Source organism: Somniosus microcephalus, chromosome 4 (genome assembly GCF_052327205.1).
Source record: "Somniosus microcephalus isolate GS21.2 chromosome 4, FLI_Smic_1.0, whole genome shotgun sequence".
Lineage (NCBI taxonomy): Eukaryota > Metazoa > Chordata > Chondrichthyes > Squaliformes > Somniosidae > Somniosus > Somniosus microcephalus.
In genome coordinates this window covers 241,887,503-241,906,000 of record NC_140990.1, presented here as the reverse complement: position 1 = coordinate 241,906,000, position 18,498 = coordinate 241,887,503, and the positions used below count along the sequence as shown (strand labels likewise).

The window sequence follows — 18,498 nt, the reverse complement described above, 5'->3', positions numbered from 1 at the left end:
CCCGTGGGAAGGGAAGAGAACCTCCCTGCATGCTGTGACTCCCTCCATGGGAGAGCCTGGGTGCAGCCCTGTGCATCTGTGCGGTCATTGTCAGTGTTTTCAGCATCTCAATGCTGTAGAACACAGACAGCACAAATGTCAAAATAAAGCTGGCCATGGTCCCTTTAAGGAAACTGGCTGATGACGCGTCATCAAATGACGTCACCAGACCCGATTCCTCTAATTGGCCATGAAACGCACTGGGTGGGCTTAACAAGCCCACTCTAGGGAAATTCATTTCAGAGGCCGGGATGGAGACAGCAGTGGGGTCGGGACCCACCACCGACGTCGCCTGCCACGGTCCTGCCAAGGTCAGCAAAATCATGGCCACAGTCTTTGCAGCAGCATCCTCCCCCTCTAAATGGTCCTTCCCTTGCATCCCCGTAACAAATCCATTGTTTTACTGTACCAGTATGATGCATGGTTATAAAATCACACCCACTATGGGCTGAATGCTGTTACATGATGTATGTCCTTCTGACAATTTCAGCTCTCAATTAAGGGGATGCAAGTGGAATGCCAAACAATAGTAATATACACAACTCACACTTAGGATAATAAAATCTGCTTGCACTGAAGTTGTATGCCTCCACAACTTGTTTTTGTCAGCTGACAGGAATGGTATCTTTAGCAGTTCAGACAAAGATGAAGTCAATATTGGTGTATTTGTTGAGGGAATGGTGAATATGTAGGGAGGACTGTTTGTGCAATGGGTGGACATAGAAATTAGAAGGTCTTCTCAATGAGAACTTGGTGAATGATCTTGATAAAGGGGGTTCAGCAACAGACCTCTGATGCCTTTGTCTGCAGTAAAACCCTTACTCTCTCCCACCCTGGCCGTTTCCCTTGATACTGCCCCCATCTTCACTCCCTTACGTCCCAGGGATGCAAATTTGAACGTTTATGCCACACAACTTGTTTAGCCATTCATCGCTAGATCTGACTGGACCACATCAAGCACTATCGGGTCCTGCTCTCCTTTGCCAAAACCGCTCAATACTCCAGGATCACCCTGGAATGCAAAGATATCCTCCTGCTTTTTTTCTCCACTACAAACCAGCTCTTTAAACCCCTCTCTGTGCTCCCCTCCACCCTCACCCCCAACAACAAATGCGAGGAGCCCATGGACTTCTTTGTCACGATGATTGAGATCATCTATTCAGCTGCCTTTGCTGCTTCGATATCTTCCCCTAAGACAAACTTCCCCCAAGGTTTCCCCCCTGCCCTAGCCTGAACCTGCATATTTCTCTAGTTTCTTACCTATCTCCCCTCATGCCCTCTCTGAGCTTATCTTGCCCATGAGATCCACCTCCTGATCTCTCGACCCTATTCGCACCAAGCTGCTGACACACAACTTCCCTTTCTGGCCTCCATGCTAGCTGATATTGCAAATGGTTACCTCTCTTCAGGTACTGTTGCCCTCCCTTTCAAATTTGCTGCCATAATCCCCTCTCTTCAAAATACCTTCTGTCCTTGCAAACTACCGCCCCATCTCCAACCTCCCTTTCATCTCCAACATCCCTTTCATCTCCAAAGTCTTTGAACACATTGTCACCTCCCATATCCATGTCCATCTTTACTGTAACTCCATATTTGTACCTCTCCAATCAGGTTTCTGCCCTGCCACAGCACTGAAACGGCCCTAATCAAAGTCACAAATGAGATCCTATGTGACTGTGATCATGGAACCCTTTCCCTCCTCATCCTTCTTGACCTGTCTGTAGCCTTTGACATGGTTGACCATGCTATCCTCCTCCAACTCCTCTCCTCTGTTGTCTAGCTGAGTGGGACAGCCCTTGCCTGGTTCCATTCCTACCTATCCAGTCGTAGCCAGAGAATCTCCTGCAATTGCTTCTCTTCCCACTCCCGCATCGTTACCTCTGGAGTCTCCTAAGGATTTATTCTTTTTCTCATCTACATCCTGCTCCTTGGTGACATCATCCAGAAATACAACGCAAGTTTCCACATGTACGCTGCCGACACCCAGCTCTACCTTACTGCCACTTCTCTCAATCTCTCCACTGCCTCTGTGTAATCAGACTGATTGTCTGGCATCCAATCCTGGATGAGCCGAAATTTTCTCCAATTAAATATTGGGAAGATGAAGTATTATCTTTGGCCCCCCGCTACAAACTCCGTTCCCTAGCCATCGATTCCATCCCTCGCCTGGTCACTGTCTCAGGCTGAACTTGACTATTCATAACCTCAGTGTCCTATCTGACTCTGAGCTGGGCTTCCGACCCCATATCCTCTCCATCTACTTCCACCTCTAATTATCACCCATCTCAGCCCCTATCTCAGCCCATTTGCTGCTGAAACACTCATCCATGCATTTGTTACCTCTAGACTTGACTATTCCAATGCTCTGCTGGCCGGTCTCCCATCTTCCACCCTCTGTCATAGCTTCCCTGCTGGACTTTGGCTCACACAAGTCCAGATAAGATGGCTTTGCCTACATAAGCAGTTGGGAAGGTAATGGCACCGTCTTCCCAATGCAAAGGCCTCAAAATAGCTTTATATTATCATACTGTACTAAAGCTTCATTCAGTTTCTGGTGGGTACTTCCTCAGCCTGACAGAAACCCGACTAGAAATGTACATCATGCACTTTATAGGAAGTCACTGAACACCACTGATCTCCATCAATATTCCCACTCTTTTACATCACAATTATGTTAATTAATGGGTCGTAACAGAGCTTAAAATTGGGCATAACATGACACAAAATGTAACAATGTCAACATTTCTTACCTAACATTTCAGTGACTTTAACGGTTCCTGGCACATCAGCAGGCTCACCAAGACCACCAGCATTAGCTGCTATAACATGGAACCTGTATTCAGCTCCCTGTGGCATGTGAGTCAGGGTGTATTCGCAGATCTTTGTTGGAGTAGTATTGCACTTGGTCCATTCATACTGGTCAACTTTCTGCATCTCAATAAGGTAGCCTGTGACCTTGGAACCTCCTTCCTCTTCTGGTGGACTCCAAGCAATGGATACAGATGTTCTTGTTGTGTCTGTAACTCTTGGATTCTGTGGTTTGCCAGGTGGATCTAGAGAATATAATAAATAGAATTAACTATACAAATTTTTAATGTAAGTAGTATAATTAAAATAAAGTTAAACAAGATAGTGAGCACCTGAGGCAACTAGAAAAGTCAAGATTTGATCCCTGGTTTGTGTTAAGTTAGTTGATCTTAGTTAAGTTTGCAGTGGGGCATTGCATTTAGCCTCAGCACTCTTGGGCTAAGGAGGGGAAAGTCGGCCAGGAATCCACTTCTTGATTGTTATCCAACGACTGATGGAGTTGTACATGTGTGTATGCTTGGTGAGGATGAGGTTGAGGGTCTCCACAGTCAAATAGCCTGTGGCACTTGTTGTCAAAGCACACATATAAATAATGACCAATTGGGTAAAGCACTGGAAAGTAACCAGTTAGCCCTGGAACTATAGCTTAGCAAAGAGGTATAGGCCAGGATTTTCCTTCAGAGTGGACTGGCTGCCAGAGAAGGATCAAGGCAGTGCTTCCACCTGTCATCTAACCCTGTCATGACCCCAGTCAATTTTACTGGGCCAGTGCTGTTTATCTAAGTAGGGTGGGCTCCTGGCATGATTCCCAACAGAGTGAGGGAGACTGCCACTACCACAGAGGAAAATGCAGTATTGCTGCAGCAGTACACCCACTGCAGCACCAGAAAAGGAGGGAGCCCATTTAAAGGGGACGGTGAAGCCATAAAAATAGTAAAGGCAATCTGAACAATATTTCGATCTGAGAGCTGAGGCTTAAAAAATTTAATTTCCTGAAGAGGGAGAGGTACCCATTACTTGGTTCTCTCTCTTCAAAAAGGACTTCAGCATGTCTTCCTGCTGAAGAGTCTACTGCCATTCTTCTTCTGGTGGTTCTTGGGGTTGGTGCTATAGGAAAAGGCAGGGAAATTGGCCAGGATTCTGGGCACCACTGTCATTAGCAGGTGGTGGGGCAGTGAAGGGTTGACCAGCTGCATTCCCAGCCTGGACGGAGGAAAATCAAAAGCAGTACCAGCAGGGCAGGAGATGTGGCCATAGGCCTCCCTGCCCAATTTCCCTTGATTGTCTATCGCCATGCGTGCCATCGAGTTGTATAGCAGAGATAAATCCTCCCCAATGCCTTCAGAAGAAAGCAGAGGCGTCAACAAAAGAAAGCAGGGGACAGAAAAAAAATCAAACAAGGTGTAATAACTGGAAGAATTCGTTTACAGAGTACTTCCTAATCTTGTTCAGCTGTCAGGAATTTGTATGCATGTTGTCCAAACTTATATTGCATATTTTTAAATTATGTTACTGTGCAATAAATAGATGCTCATATTGTTTATGCGATATATAATTAAGCTTGTAAGTGCCAATTTTCATTTTTTTTGGACTATTTTGAAATGCTGGTTGCTATTGGCATCACTTTTTACTTACCTCAAATCAATGGAAACATCTAGGATTTTATTTTCCATTTAATGGTTATATTGCAATTGTTATGCACTGAATTAAAATTACATGCATGTCATTTGGCTTACTGTCCAAATGACACGCATGTATGTTCTATAGTGCTTATTACAACTTAAATGACTGCCTTCTCATAAGAAAAGTCAGTGGTGAGAAATGACCTGTACAAGTTCATCCTTTTAGTACATTAATATGGCATCTAATGAACTTTGAGTCACTTCAATTCTTTTGTCTCCATTAACTTGGTTGGCAGATTATTTCAAACATTTAATGCACTTTTTCTAAAGAAGTCAATTTACATATAACCACTGTACTTTTACCAACTTTAATAATAGGGGAAGTCAAAGCTTTGACAATTTTAAATATAATAATATACACTATATAATTCGATACCATGATTGATACAATATACTCGATAATGTGTGGTTTAAAATTCCATTAATATTTAGAATTAATAATTACATATATCAAAAGTAGTACCAACAGTTTCCATAACTATTATTAATGAGACATTATTAATATTTGAAAAACAAAATAGAAGACAGGAAATTAAAGTTGTGGAAATAAAGTCTAACCAGTAGATTTTCATTTTTAGAAATTGACTTTGTATCACGTTACCTATTGGGTCCATGGCAACTGCAGATTTGGAAGGTCTGCTTGGTTTGCTAGCACCTCTTGCGTTCATGGCTGTCACACGATGTTCATATTCTAATCCTTCTATAAGACCAGTGGAACGATATCTTGTCATAGTCACGAGCACTTTGTTGGTTCTCACCCATCGGTCAGCTCTTAGTTCTTTGCGTTCAATGATGTACCCAGCAATTGGCGAACCTCCATCATCAACTGATGGTTCCCAAGTCATTGTCATACCATCACGAGAGACATCAAATACATGAGGAGTACCAGGGGGTTCAGGCGTATCTGTTAGGCAAAAAAGAGGAATGTACTTTACCTTGTATAAAAAATAATTTAGTGATTCATAGGGAAATGATTTTTGAAAATAACTTTTAAAAGTATCATGAGTATCAATGATTCTGATTTTGAAGAATTCCATTAGTTCTGCCAGTTCAGGAAACAGTGGGGGCGACATTTGGTACCGTTTGGGGTGCTAAAACTTTAAAAGTTGAAGAATTAGCATCAGGCGCTAATCACTGTCGACTCCCACAAAATTCATTATTAGCGCTCCATGAGGGAAGTGGAGCGCTAAATCAAGCGCTACACGCTGTTGTGTATGTAACCTGTTCCACCTTAAGAGAGCTTAAGCCTGTTCCACCTTAAGAGATGTACTACTTTCTCAGGCTGCTGTAGATAATACCGGGGGTGAACACACCGGTATATAAGCACTGTGCAGTAATCTTGTATTCAGTGTAGTCCCTACCTCCAACCAGTAAAGACCTGTTTTATTGTTACTGATTAAGTCTGAGTATTAATTACTTGAACAACTCACAGACTTAACACACGCCAAACTTAGGACGCTAACCTCTGAGAGTAGGGCGCTACCGGCAGAGTGATAAAAAAAGGTCATGCGCAGTCCAAACGGTACTCTTTAATCACACAGGCTGCTTCTATCTCTTAAAGGGAGGGGCCAATCACGCTATACAACCTCATAGTCATCAATGCGACCTGGACGATTGCAGCCCCATCACTTTCAGAAAGTACAGCATTTGGAGATGTTTGAGGAAAAGGCGTAAAAAATGTTGCGCAGGCAGCAAACTGGTGCAAGTAATAAACGGTGCGATCATTGAAAGCGCCTTTTTTGCGATATTCAAACGACACGGAAGCATTCCCTTTAATTACCGCTCCTGCAGCGCACTTCCGAGTGTACAATGCCTGCTCTTACTGGTGTTGTCGGTGCGAGGCGCTAAAGCAGGATGCAAAAGGCAATTTTGCATCGGGGCCGTTAACGGGGCATTGCACATGCTAATAGTTAACGCCAGTGCTAATTTGCCACTGAAGGTCGGGTGTGGCGTTGGATTCGCCGCGGCTGGGTACTAACCCCTTAACGCCCCCGCTAGATGCTAACGGGAGGTACTAACCTACCGAATTTCGCGGCCAGTATGTTTTCCCCTTAACAGCCTTGAAACATTTGTCTAACCGTTGTTGATTTATCATCATTTCTACAATTATAGTCCAATATAATTAGCACAATCAAGGGACTGTAAGTCACAGGATTGGATTTTACATAAAATAATCTACATTTTAAAACCATGACATCTCTAATTACCAGTAAAATACTTCAGTATTGCACTTACTGATGGCACTCTTGCATTCCACAATGCCAGATTGTAAAAATGATCCAATACCAAAGCGGTTTGTGGCAGCTACACGGAAGACGTATTCAGTGCCTTCAGTTAATCTAGTAAACTTGAATGTGTTCCTAGTAACAGATTCAGACACAGGCAGCCATCCTGGGCGATGAGCATCACGTTGTTCCACCACATAACCACTGATGGCAGCGCCACCATCTTTCTCTGGTGGCTCCCAACTGATGGCGACAGTAGTGGCATCAATTTCATCAATTTTAATTGAGCCTGTAGGTGGTCCTGGTTTATCTGCAAATAAATTAATACATTTATCTAAGACTTGAAAAATGATTATAGTACCACGGACAGTACACTGGTACATAGGTAATTTTTTTTTTTTATAGAGTTTGCGAGAATTACTTACCAAGAATGATCACTTTGATGGTTTCAGTAGCAGATCCAGCAACATTTTTTAGCTCAAGCAGATAGTCACCAGTATCGTCTATGGTGGTTTCACGCACAGTAAGCTTAACTACTTTGGCAGATCTTTCTACTTTGGTACGATCATTTTCTTTCAGTTTTGTTCCCTCAAAATACCATGACACACCAGGAGGTGGACGGCCACTAATTGGAATAGATAGTTCAATAGGCTTGCCAACATGTACAGTGACGGTCTTCTGAGCTATGCCTGCCAAATCAATCTTTGGTATCACTGTTGGAACAGAAATACAAGAATAATACCAATTTTTAGTAAAACTATTGTTACATTCATAATACATTAATTCATATTAATGCTTATTTTTGAACTACTATATAAATATCAAAAACTCATTTTAAACCTACACATACCTTTCTGATCTTGTACAGTGACAGCAGTTACAATCTCTCTTGGTTCACTGATACCTTTGTCATTCTGGGCTCTGACTCTGAACAGGTACTGTTCAGACTCATTTAGAGAGATTATAGTATGTTCAAAGACTGTGTGTTTAAAAGTTGCAACTTTCATCCACCTTTCTGTACCAGCCTTGCATGCTTCAATAACATAACCAGTCAGTCTGCAGCCTCCATCGTGCAGTGGTTTTTCCCAGGCTAGTGTGACTGTAGATTTTGTGACATCAATTACATCCAATTTCTGTGGAACCATAGGAACTTCTGAGACAAGCACTGCATCAGTGGTTTCGCACGGCTCACCAATACCATAGATATTCTCTGGCAAGACTCTGAAATAATACATTGTTCCCTCAGCAAGTCCAGTTATTCTATAAATTGTCTTGTTGCATTTAATTGTCACTGTCTTGAATGCTCTCATAGCAGCTTCACGTCTCTCGATTATGTAATTGTTGACCGGTGCTCCACCATCAATTGTTGGTACATCCCATGTGATAACCACAGAATCCCTCGAGACTTCCTTCACTTTAACAGCGCCAGGTGGGCCAGGCGTATCTGAGAATATAGCAGGTATTTAAAAAAAAAATTTGTGTTATGTTTTAAAATGGCTAGCAAAAGATGACAACAGGAACAAAAGATTGAAAAATATTTTGTTTCACATACCATATACTTTGACAACTACAGTCGCTGACTTCTTGCCTGATGGATTTTCAGCCTCAATGGTGTATTTTCCAGCATCATAGCGATTCACCTTGTCAACTACTAGCAGTGTGTAAGAATCTGTCGTATCAATAAAACCACGATTGTGGAGGTCAACACCAGGTTTACTCCAGGTTAGCATTGGAGTAGGTCTACCTGCTACTGAAACCATTAAGCGGAGTGAGCCACCAGCTCTAACAGTTACAGTCTTTTTGAGATCATCTGCAAGCTCAAGGTCTGGCATTTCTAGAAAAATAAAATGTGCAATAGAGATGAAAAACAAGGTACAATCTTCTAATAATAAAATCTTCAAGAAGTTATCAACAATCAAAAATATCACTGATTAAGATATTTCTCAGGATTGTAAAGTTGTCAGTTTTGGATTGATTTCTAGTTATAATTTAATACCCAAACATTTTCAGTACCAGATATGCACATTTTATTAGATATATTAGATAGATCCTGTTGGAAAAGTGTAAAGGATTGCAAAATGATATGAATTGCCTTTATAATGCCACTTACCTATTCTTTCTACTGCTTCAATTTCAGCAGATGACTCACTGTATTCGCTCATTCCATTAATATTGACAGAAGCAACTCTGAAATAGTACTTCCTGCTAGTTGTAAGACCTGTAATGGTATATTCAGTGTGTCTTAAGTTGGCTGTAGTATGTGCTCTATACCACTGTTCCACGCTTTCCTCTTTCATTTCAAGAACATAGCCAATAATTTCAGAACCACCATCATACATGGGTTTTGTCCATGCTAGGCTGATGCTGTGTTTGGTTGTATCCACAACTCTTGGTGCTGAAGGTACTGCAGGTGTATCTGTTATTCAATTTAAATAGATTAAGTTCATGTATTTGTATAGATTTTCAATTATAAGAAACTTAAAATATTAATTCCAAATCTAATACTTACATGTGGGTTCTTTGCATAGGATAGAATGTGACGATTCACTTGGCTCACTGTTACCAGCTGCATTTACAGCTGTAACACGGAACTGGTACTCACAATTCTCCATTAGATTTGTAACTTTGAGTCTGGTATCATAAATAGTAAAGTCTTTGTTGACTCGAGTCCAACGTACACTTCGTTTTTCACGTTTATCCACAAGATAGTTACTAATTTCAGCTCCACCATCATTTTCAGGTTTCAACCATTGGATGATGATATGCTCTTTTCCAATCGCAACAACTTCTGGTTCACCAGGTGGTGAGGGGATGACTGTTTACAACAAATTGAAGTGCATTAGATTTCAGTAATATCTTTGCTATTACTTTACTAAGATGAATAATAATATTTTGCAAACATAAAAGAAACTTATCACATAGTACTTACTGAATGAGTTTCTGGCCATAGCAGGTTCAGACTCCCGTGGCACACCAGGTCCATACTTGTTAACCGCTCTTATTCTAAAAATGTATTCATTGTTCCTTATAAGTCTTGTAACTACAGTGGAAAGAGTCTTGCACTCAGCTTCAACGATTACCCAGTTAAGTCTGCTAGTCTCGCGTCTCTCTACAATATAGTGTGTAACCTCTGCTCCGCCATCTTCAATTGGCATATTCCATGACAAAGTGCATTTCTCTTCAGTTAATCTGCTGATGATAAGTGAACCATCGCATGGTCCTGGTGAATCTAAACAGAGTTTGAAACATAAAGTTAAGACACAAATATAGCCTGCACAGAATTTTTACTTGAAGTATATTTCCAAAAGTATTTATTGTATTTTGTAACATAAAACTTACCTAGCACTTTAACATTTACAGATACAGTCTTAGTTCCACTTGGATTTTTCACAGTTAGTGTATATCTTCCAGTGTCATTTCTGTCGCAGAACTTGATAATGGCAACAGCACGCTTGTTAGTGTACTGCAGAGAGATCTTTTCACAAAGCTCCAGTTCTTTGTCTCCCTTAGACCAATAGACGTTAGGGTCAGGTTTCCCACCAATAAAAGCATCAAGCACCAGATCTGATCCAGCTCCTATGGTAATCATTTCTCCAAGTAGCCTACTGTCTAGTTCAGCCTTGGGTGGTACTGTAAATATGAATAAAAAGTAATAAATAACCATTAAGAGTCTTGTTTTTGTTTCAATAGGAAAGTAAAACCATTTATAGATCTATGATGTATTTCTGACTTTAGCATACCATATTCATCTTTACAAGCGACAGGTCCTGTAGATTCAGATGGTATACTAATGACTCCACTTGCATTCTTGGCTAAAACACGGAATTCATAAACTTCTGTGTCACTAAGTCCTGTAACAGTGTAGAAGGTATCTGAGATAGAGGTGTAGTTGCACTTAAGCCAGCGGCCATCTCCAGTTTCATTATAAGGTTTGCGTTCCACGATGTATCCAATAATCTTACTTCCACCATCATAGATTGGTACAGTCCATTTTATTGAAACTGAAGACCTATTAACATCGGTTACTTCTGGTCGACCTGGAGGATCTTTATAAATTTAAACAAAAGTAAATTTCAATTGAAATTGAAATTTGTAACTATTTGCAAATATAAAGAAGTATAATTACATAATATATAATCTCTTTTCTTATACTTAGTATGTACTTACCAACAGGATTCTGAGCCATTACTAGTCTAGAAGCTTCACTAGCTTTACTCAAGCCAGCATTATTCATTGCATAAGCTCTAAACTGGTATTCCAGGCCTTCCACTAGAGTAGATATTTTGTAATGGCAATCAATACATAGTATTTTGTTTTCTTTCACCCAGAGAATGCTGTTACGTTCTTTCTTTTCAATCCAGTAGCCTGTAACTTTGCTTCCACCATCATGGTATGGCTCTTCCCATCGGATAGACATAGCATTAGCAGATACAAAATATACTACTGGTCTGTTTGGTGAGCTTGGGGGTACTACAGTATATACAAAAAAAACACAATTAGTAAGTTTTCTCAGATTTCATCCTTTGTGTATATTTAGTCATATGTATTAGCAAATACAGATTACATTTTTTTTACTTACCAAATGGATGTTCAGCAACCACAGATGCTGATTCCAATGGTTTGCTGACACCAAATCTGTTCTCTGCACAAACTCGGAAGCTGTATTCCATATACTTTGTCAGGTGAGTAACTTTAATCTGAGTACGTTTGACACTGGAATTGATGAGCTGCCATGCTGTAGTACCAGACTCGCGTTTTTCTACAATGTAGTTGGTGATTTCAGTGCCACCATCATCTTCAGGCTCTGCCCATGACAATACACATGACTCTGCAGAAACGGATGAGATGCCTACAGGGGCAGTAACTGGACCCGGTCGACCAATAACATTAACAGTTACAGTAAAGGTCTTGACTCCTGCTGTGTTTTCAAGTGTTAAGTAATATTTGCCAGAGTCACCTCTCATAGTGTCCTTTGCAGTCAGTGTAGTTCTCTCTTTTGTTGTTTGGATACTGACTCTATCAGTTTCCTTAAGTCTCATCTCCTCAAGTTTCCACATTACCTTAGGAGCCGGACGTCCACTAATAGGCACATCTATAGTAAAGGTACTTCCTGTTTTGCAGGTGATCATTTGATTGGTGATTCCAGATAAATCTGCTTTAGGCTCTATCTGTGGTTCTTTAATAATAACAGATGAAAATGCCTCCCTTGGTTCACTGTAGCCAGCATCATTCTTAGCTTTGACACGGAACTCATACTCTGTATTTTCAACAAGTCCATCAACTCGAAGATTAAGGAGTTTGGTTCGACCATCTTCAACCCAGTGATCTGATCCCTTTTGCTTCATTTCCACTAGATAACCAGTAATATGACTGCCACCATCATGCTCTGGTTTCATCCAAGCCAAAAGAGCATAGGTTCTGCCTGTGTCAACAATATCTAGTCTCTTAGGTGGTGCTGGCTCCTCGGTGGCTACTATAGGCTCCGTCATTTCATATGGCACACCAACACCATATTCATTTTCTGCCATGACACGGAAGAAGTATGGCACTCCTTCTGCAAGTTCTTGTGCTCTGAAGATCTGTCGGGTGCACTTTCCGCTGATTTCTTGCCAGCTACGCCTACTGGCTTCACGCTTCTCTACGACATAATGATGGATACGTGAACCTCCATCATGAAAGGGAGCATCCCACATTAATGTAATAGAACCTCTAGTAACATCTTTGAAGGTAATTGGTCCGGGTGGACCTGGAGTGTCTTGTACCTTAACAGTGAATGTAATAGATTTGCTGCCGCTGTTGTTTTCCAAAGTAAGACTATATTTTCCAGCATCATATCTATTGCAGTTCTCCACTATTAATGTGCTGCTTGTGTCTGTTGTATTAATGTGAACATGTACCCCAATGGAAGAATCTGCTTTTTTCCAAGTGGCAATAGGAACTGGTCTGCCTTGGAAGGCAATATGCAGCTGAATTGTACCACCGGCTCTAACAATATGAATTTGTTTGAAACTGGCATCAATATCAATTTCAGGTGAAGTTAACCGATCTGTAGCTTGTACCGGAGCAGAAACTTCACAGCTGTCTCCTTTTCCTGCACCATTAACAGCATAGACACGGAATTTATACTCTTCACCAGGTTCCAAGTCAGTAACTGTGTATTTGGTGTTGACACGTGCTTGTACGTTAACTTTATTCCAATCTTCAAGACCAGTTTTGCACATTTCGATTATATAGCCAATAATCTCCATGCCGCCATCAAAGATAGGCCGAGTCCATTCCAAACTTACAGATGTCTTTGTTGTGTCTGTGACTTTGATAATTGTAGGAGCGCCTGGTGGATTAACTGGTTCTCTACACTTAATAAGTCTAGAAATATCACTTGAAGGACCCACTCCAGCATTATTTTCAGCCATGACGCGGAATTCATATTCATTCCCTTCTGTGAGATTAGTCACCCTGAATCTTGTTTCAGTAATGGGTCTTTTGCTAAAAACTTTGACCCAACGCATACTCTTCTTTTCACGCCGTTCAAGGATGTAGTGATTAATTTCATTTCCTCCATCTGATTTTGGCCTTGACCAAGTAAGTGTGATAGTTTTTCCTGAAACATTAGTTGATTCTGGAGTACCAGGTACATCAGGTACAGCTGTGAAATCAAAAACAGTTAACTAATTAGAACTGGTTTGACAAGTTAGGACTGGTAAAGGTTAGACAAAAGAGTGGGGCCAACTATTAATGACTATAAATTCTAAATTGTAAAACACACGTACTGTATTGTATCTGTGCAATAACTGGCTCGGAATCTATCGGTTTGCCAGTGCCAAATTTGTTGACAGCTGAGACACGGAACTGGTACTCATTTCCCGTAATCAGTTTGGTGACAGTATATGAGCAGGCTTCACATGTATCACTGACCAATGCCCATGCAAGTCGACTTGTCTCTCGTTTCTCAATTACATAGTGGGTAATGACAGCACAGCCATCATTATCTGATGGAATCCACCACAACGTAAGTTTCTCTCCAGTAATGTTGGTAAATCGAAGAGGTCCAACTGGTGGTCCAGGAGTATCTAAACGAAATCAGACCTGTTAGTGCCCAGCAAGTGATCTAACAGGAGCTAAAATATTTGTACTACTAAGAACAGTAAACAAACAACTGAGAAAATAAAGTAGGTACATAAGTTGTCAATTTCCTCCAAATACCTTGAACTCTGATATGAATGTCAGCTTTCTTGCTGCCTGAAGCATTCTTGGCTTCCACAGTATATATACCACGATGATCTCGGGTGCTGTCTCTAATAAAGACAGAACTTGACCCAATAACATTGGTAATGTCTAACATCAATTTCTTGTCAATTTCCTTTCCATCTTTATACCAGGTCACCTGTGGTAATGGGCGGCCTTTGATATGCACCTTGAGCCGAATACTCTCACCAGATTTTACAGTCATGCCTTCAAAGTGTTCAGCACCGAATTCAATTGATGGTAGTACTATGAAAGAAAGAGTTGAGTAATTACCAAGTTAAAACTTCAAAGATGTAACAACTATCTGCCATACCATATAGAAAATAGTTAGCTTCTTTGTTTTAGTACTTACCGCTTTCATCTCTTGTCATGATGTGTCCTGATGACTGAGAAGGTGGACTGACTGTTCCAACTGCATTTCTAGCAATTATACGGAATTCATAACGGTCACCGGGGCTAAGACCTGATACTGTATATTGGCATTCAGTAATATCAATAAAGTTGCACCGCAGCCAACGCCCACCTCCTTGCCGCTTTTCAACACTATATGCCACAATCTTACTTCCACCATCACGCTGTGGTGGATCCCACTTAAGTGTTACAGTTTCTCTTGTCACATCAATATAATCTGGTATACCAGGTGGATCTGATTAAGTAAGCATACAAATAGTCAATATTAGCTTTTATGTTTTGACACAAGTAGAATTAAGCACAAAGATGACTTCATTATTAAACTTTTCAGGAAATAAATTACTTACCAACTGGTGAGACAGCCAAAGTGAATTTGCTTGCCTCACTAACTGGGCTCAATCCAACACTGTTTTCAGAATAAACTCGGAGCTGATAGTCCAGGCCCTCAATAAGTCCAGGAATTCTGTATTCTCTGCCAGCAATAGGCATTGTGTTGACTTTTTGCCATAAGATGCTGTTTCTTTCTTTCTTCTCAACATGATAACCAGTGACTTCTGAACCACCATCATATACTGGTGCATCCCATGAGATTGTCATACCATCACAAGTGATGTTGTATACAACAGGCTTTCCAGGTGGTCCAGGAGGCCTGAATTGATGTTTTGCTATTACAGTCATTGAATTAAATGGTTGACTTACTCCATATCTATTTTCAGCACAAATTCTAAATTGATACTCTAAATCTTTAACCAGTTTGGTAACCTTAAAAGTGCTTCTGGCCACACTAGAACAAACCACTTTCCAATTGGTTTGTGAAGTTTCACGCTTTTCAACACTGTAGCAAGTAATCTCACTTCCTCCATCATCTTCAGGAGCATCCCATGAAATTATGACACTTTCAGATTTGATTTCATCAAATCTAACTGGTCCTTTAGGCTTTGATGGAGGACCGAGTGTAATTATAGTAAAGTTGTATGACTTTCTGGAAATTGCATTATCAAGGATTAAGGTGTACTTCCCACCATGTTCTTTCTTGACATTCTTAATACTTAAAGTGGCTTTGCTTTCTGTTTTCTTGTACCGGATTTGTTCACTTTCTTTTAATGGAATATTGTCTTTCTGCCACTTGACACTTGGTCGTGGTTTACCCTTGTAAGGCAGTTCAACGTGTACATTGTGTCCAATTCTCACACTAATTTCTCCTCCTGGTATTTCAGATAAGTCTGCTTCAGGTGTGATGACATAATCTTTCACAGTGATAAGTCCAGTAATAACACCATCACTTAATCCCTTTTCATTTTTAGCAAACACTCTGAATTCCATTACTGCCAACTCCTTTAATTTAGTAATTTCAAATGCACAGACCTTGCAAGTTCCAGCATGTGACCATTCTTGTTCCTCTTTCAATTTCTTTTCAATTACATATTCTGTAATTATACTACCTCCATCATAGTCAGGTTTGTTCCATTGTAACACAACAGAAGACTTTGTTGAGTCTTTCATCGCAAGATCTTTGATTGGTCCTGGTACTTCAGTGGCTTGCACTGGTTCTGAAGTCTCACATGGCTCACCCAATCCATTCTCATTCTCTGCTAGTACTCGGAAAAAGAATGAGTTCTTTTCTGATAAGTTGGTAATCTTAAACATTGTGCTGGAACATTTAGTTGTGACACTTGTCCAGGCTCTCTTTGTTGCATCTCTCTTTTCAATAATATAATTGACAATTTCAGCACCTCCATTGATAAGAGGTGGCTCCCAAACTAATGTGACAGTGCTTCTGGTTACATGCTTAATATGTACCTTCTGACAAGGTCCAGGAGAATCAAGGACTTTCACATTTATAAATGTTGATTTGGGTTCCCCGACACCATTTTCAATTGTCAAAACATACTTGCTGGTATCTTCACGGCTCACCTCAGGAATAGTGAGAACTGTAGATGACTCGGTATTGTGGATGACATATCTTTCATCAGTATTAATATTTTTCTCACCCTTTCTCCAGGTGACATTTGGAGTAGGACGGCCTTTGAAAGGTATCATAATTTCTACATCTTCACCTGTTTTTGCTGTTATAGAAGTTTTGAGTACAACATCAAGATCAATCTCTGGCTCTTCTGTAGAATAGAAATGTTCATATAGATGTATTAGGAAATATCCTTTACATACGTGTTATGTATATTCAATGCATTCTACATATCATATACTTACCAAGTATGTCTTTAGCCTTTACAGGTTCTGCCATTTCAATTGGTTCTCCATGCCCAGCAACATTAACAGCACTGACACGGAAGTAGTAGTTTACATCATGTTTTAATTGGGACACAACATATTCTGTAGTTCTGACTTCATCCTTAGAAGTAACTACTGTCCATTGCTCTTCATCTGCTTCCCTCTTTTCGATTATATAGTTTGATATTGTGCTTCCTCCATCATAGACAGGTTTAGTCCAGCCAAGAGTGATGGAAGATTTAGTACTGTCCACAATCTTCAGTTTTGTTGGTTGGCCAGGTTGGTCTGCAAATAAAAATGTGAATATTTGAACATATGAACATGTAAAGCATTGCTGCCTGTTACTTAATATTTGCAAAATTTCAACATATTTCATATTACTTTTACATACCAATTGGATCAGCAGCTTTATAGAAATCAGAAGGATCGGAGAATGGGCCCGCTCCCGCTGCATTAATAGCACACACTCGGTACTGATACTCATTTCCTTCTGTAAGGCCAGAAACCTTTTGCCTGGTGTCACGGATAGATTCCTTAACAACCTTAAACCATCGCAGACTCTTTTTCTCTCGTCTTTCCAAAATATAGCCGCTGATTTCATTGCCACCATCAACAGTGGGTCTCTTCCAGGCGACAGTCATTGTCTGTTTAGTTATCATGGTTGCTTCAGGCATGGTTGGCTGCCCGGGTGTAACTATTGAAAAAAAGTTTCAAATTTAATCTTTATATAGCAATTATAAGAAGCGTATTCAGTGGAAAAAAAAGTCTTGTTATCTTACCAAATGGATTCTTAGCAATGACAGCATCAGATTCCAGTGGATCACCAACACCATATTTGTTCACACCTCGAACACGGAACACATATTCATTGCCTTTAATGATATTCCGTACTGAAATGATAGAATGCTCCAAATTTTCTGAAATAAGAGACCATACAATTCGACTTGTCTCACGTTTTTCAACAATATAGTGGTTGACTGGTGCACCACCATCATCTGTTGGAGGAACCCACATGATTGTGATCTTCTCAGCTGTAACAGTCTTGAACTGTATAGGCCCAACCGAAGGTCCAGGTTTGTCTGTGAAACAGAGGAAAAAGTCATGTACTGTTTGAAAAATGCACAGCTGGAAAAAAAAACCTTCAATTTGTTAGCGTACATACCTAGTACTTGTAATTTGATTGTTCCTGATGCTGAGCCCATGGGATTTTTAAGTTTGACTTCATAGTCTCCACTGTTGATACGAGTGGCATCCTTAATTATTACTGCTGCAGAGTCAGTTGTGTTTTCAATAAAGACTTGAGAACTTGTCTCAAGTTCTTTACCATTTTTGTACCATTCAATGGATGGTAGAGGCTTGCCAGAGATGCCAACTTTAATCTGTATGGCTGAACCAGCCTTAAATTTGACAATATCCATATACTCCATTGGCAAGTCAACCTGAGGTGCACCTATGAATCAAAATTAATAATAGTGATATCATTAGAAATACTAATCACAAAAAAATTCTTCATATGTAGATATATTATTGTTAGAAGAAAAATAGTTACCAAAGGTATCATGGCATGTTACAGGTCCAACAACTTCAGATGGATTACTTATTGAACCAATTGCATTCTTCGCAAATACACGGAATTCATACTGTGCATCTTGAGTCAAACCTGAGACAGTAAACTGAGTCTCAATGACATTTGTAAAGCTGCCCTTTGTCCATCTCCCATTTGGCAAATCACGTTTTTCAACAATGTAGCCAGTGATCTTGCTGCCACCATCATAAGCTGGTTTTTTCCAACTGAGGCTTACGAAGCTCTTTGTAACATCTGTTACATGTACGTTTGTTGGAAATTCTGAAAAAGGAAC

General features: G+C 40.3%; 1 protein-coding gene across 50 annotated transcripts in view; it reads right to left on the bottom strand.

The window, feature by feature from the left end:
- The window catches only part of LOC147120302 (titin-like), a 359,546-nt gene that overhangs the window by 13,634 nt on the left and 327,414 nt on the right, over window positions 1-18,498 (bottom strand). For all 50 annotated transcript variants that reach the window (XM_085986008.1, XM_085986052.1, XM_085986054.1 and 47 more), the window contains 22 exons: window positions 18,189-18,485; window positions 17,802-18,089; window positions 17,419-17,718; window positions 17,031-17,333; window positions 16,619-16,924; window positions 14,758-16,524; window positions 14,352-14,645; window positions 13,958-14,245; window positions 13,525-13,824; window positions 11,334-13,400; window positions 10,922-11,224; window positions 10,495-10,800; window positions 10,094-10,384; window positions 9,684-9,983; window positions 9,264-9,569; window positions 8,865-9,170; window positions 8,307-8,588; window positions 7,605-8,198; window positions 7,180-7,467; window positions 6,765-7,064; window positions 5,131-5,433; window positions 2,790-3,092 (listed from right to left, as the gene is read on the bottom strand). In XM_085986008.1, coding sequence (XP_085842134.1) covers window positions 2,790-3,092; window positions 5,131-5,433; window positions 6,765-7,064; window positions 7,180-7,467; window positions 7,605-8,198; window positions 8,307-8,588; window positions 8,865-9,170; window positions 9,264-9,569; window positions 9,684-9,983; window positions 10,094-10,384; window positions 10,495-10,800; window positions 10,922-11,224; window positions 11,334-13,400; window positions 13,525-13,824; window positions 13,958-14,245; window positions 14,352-14,645; window positions 14,758-16,524; window positions 16,619-16,924; window positions 17,031-17,333; window positions 17,419-17,718; window positions 17,802-18,089; window positions 18,189-18,485 — 10,092 coding nt within the window. The remainder of the gene's footprint in view (window positions 1-2,789; window positions 3,093-5,130; window positions 5,434-6,764; window positions 7,065-7,179; window positions 7,468-7,604; window positions 8,199-8,306; window positions 8,589-8,864; window positions 9,171-9,263; window positions 9,570-9,683; window positions 9,984-10,093; window positions 10,385-10,494; window positions 10,801-10,921; window positions 11,225-11,333; window positions 13,401-13,524; window positions 13,825-13,957; window positions 14,246-14,351; window positions 14,646-14,757; window positions 16,525-16,618; window positions 16,925-17,030; window positions 17,334-17,418; window positions 17,719-17,801; window positions 18,090-18,188; window positions 18,486-18,498) is intronic.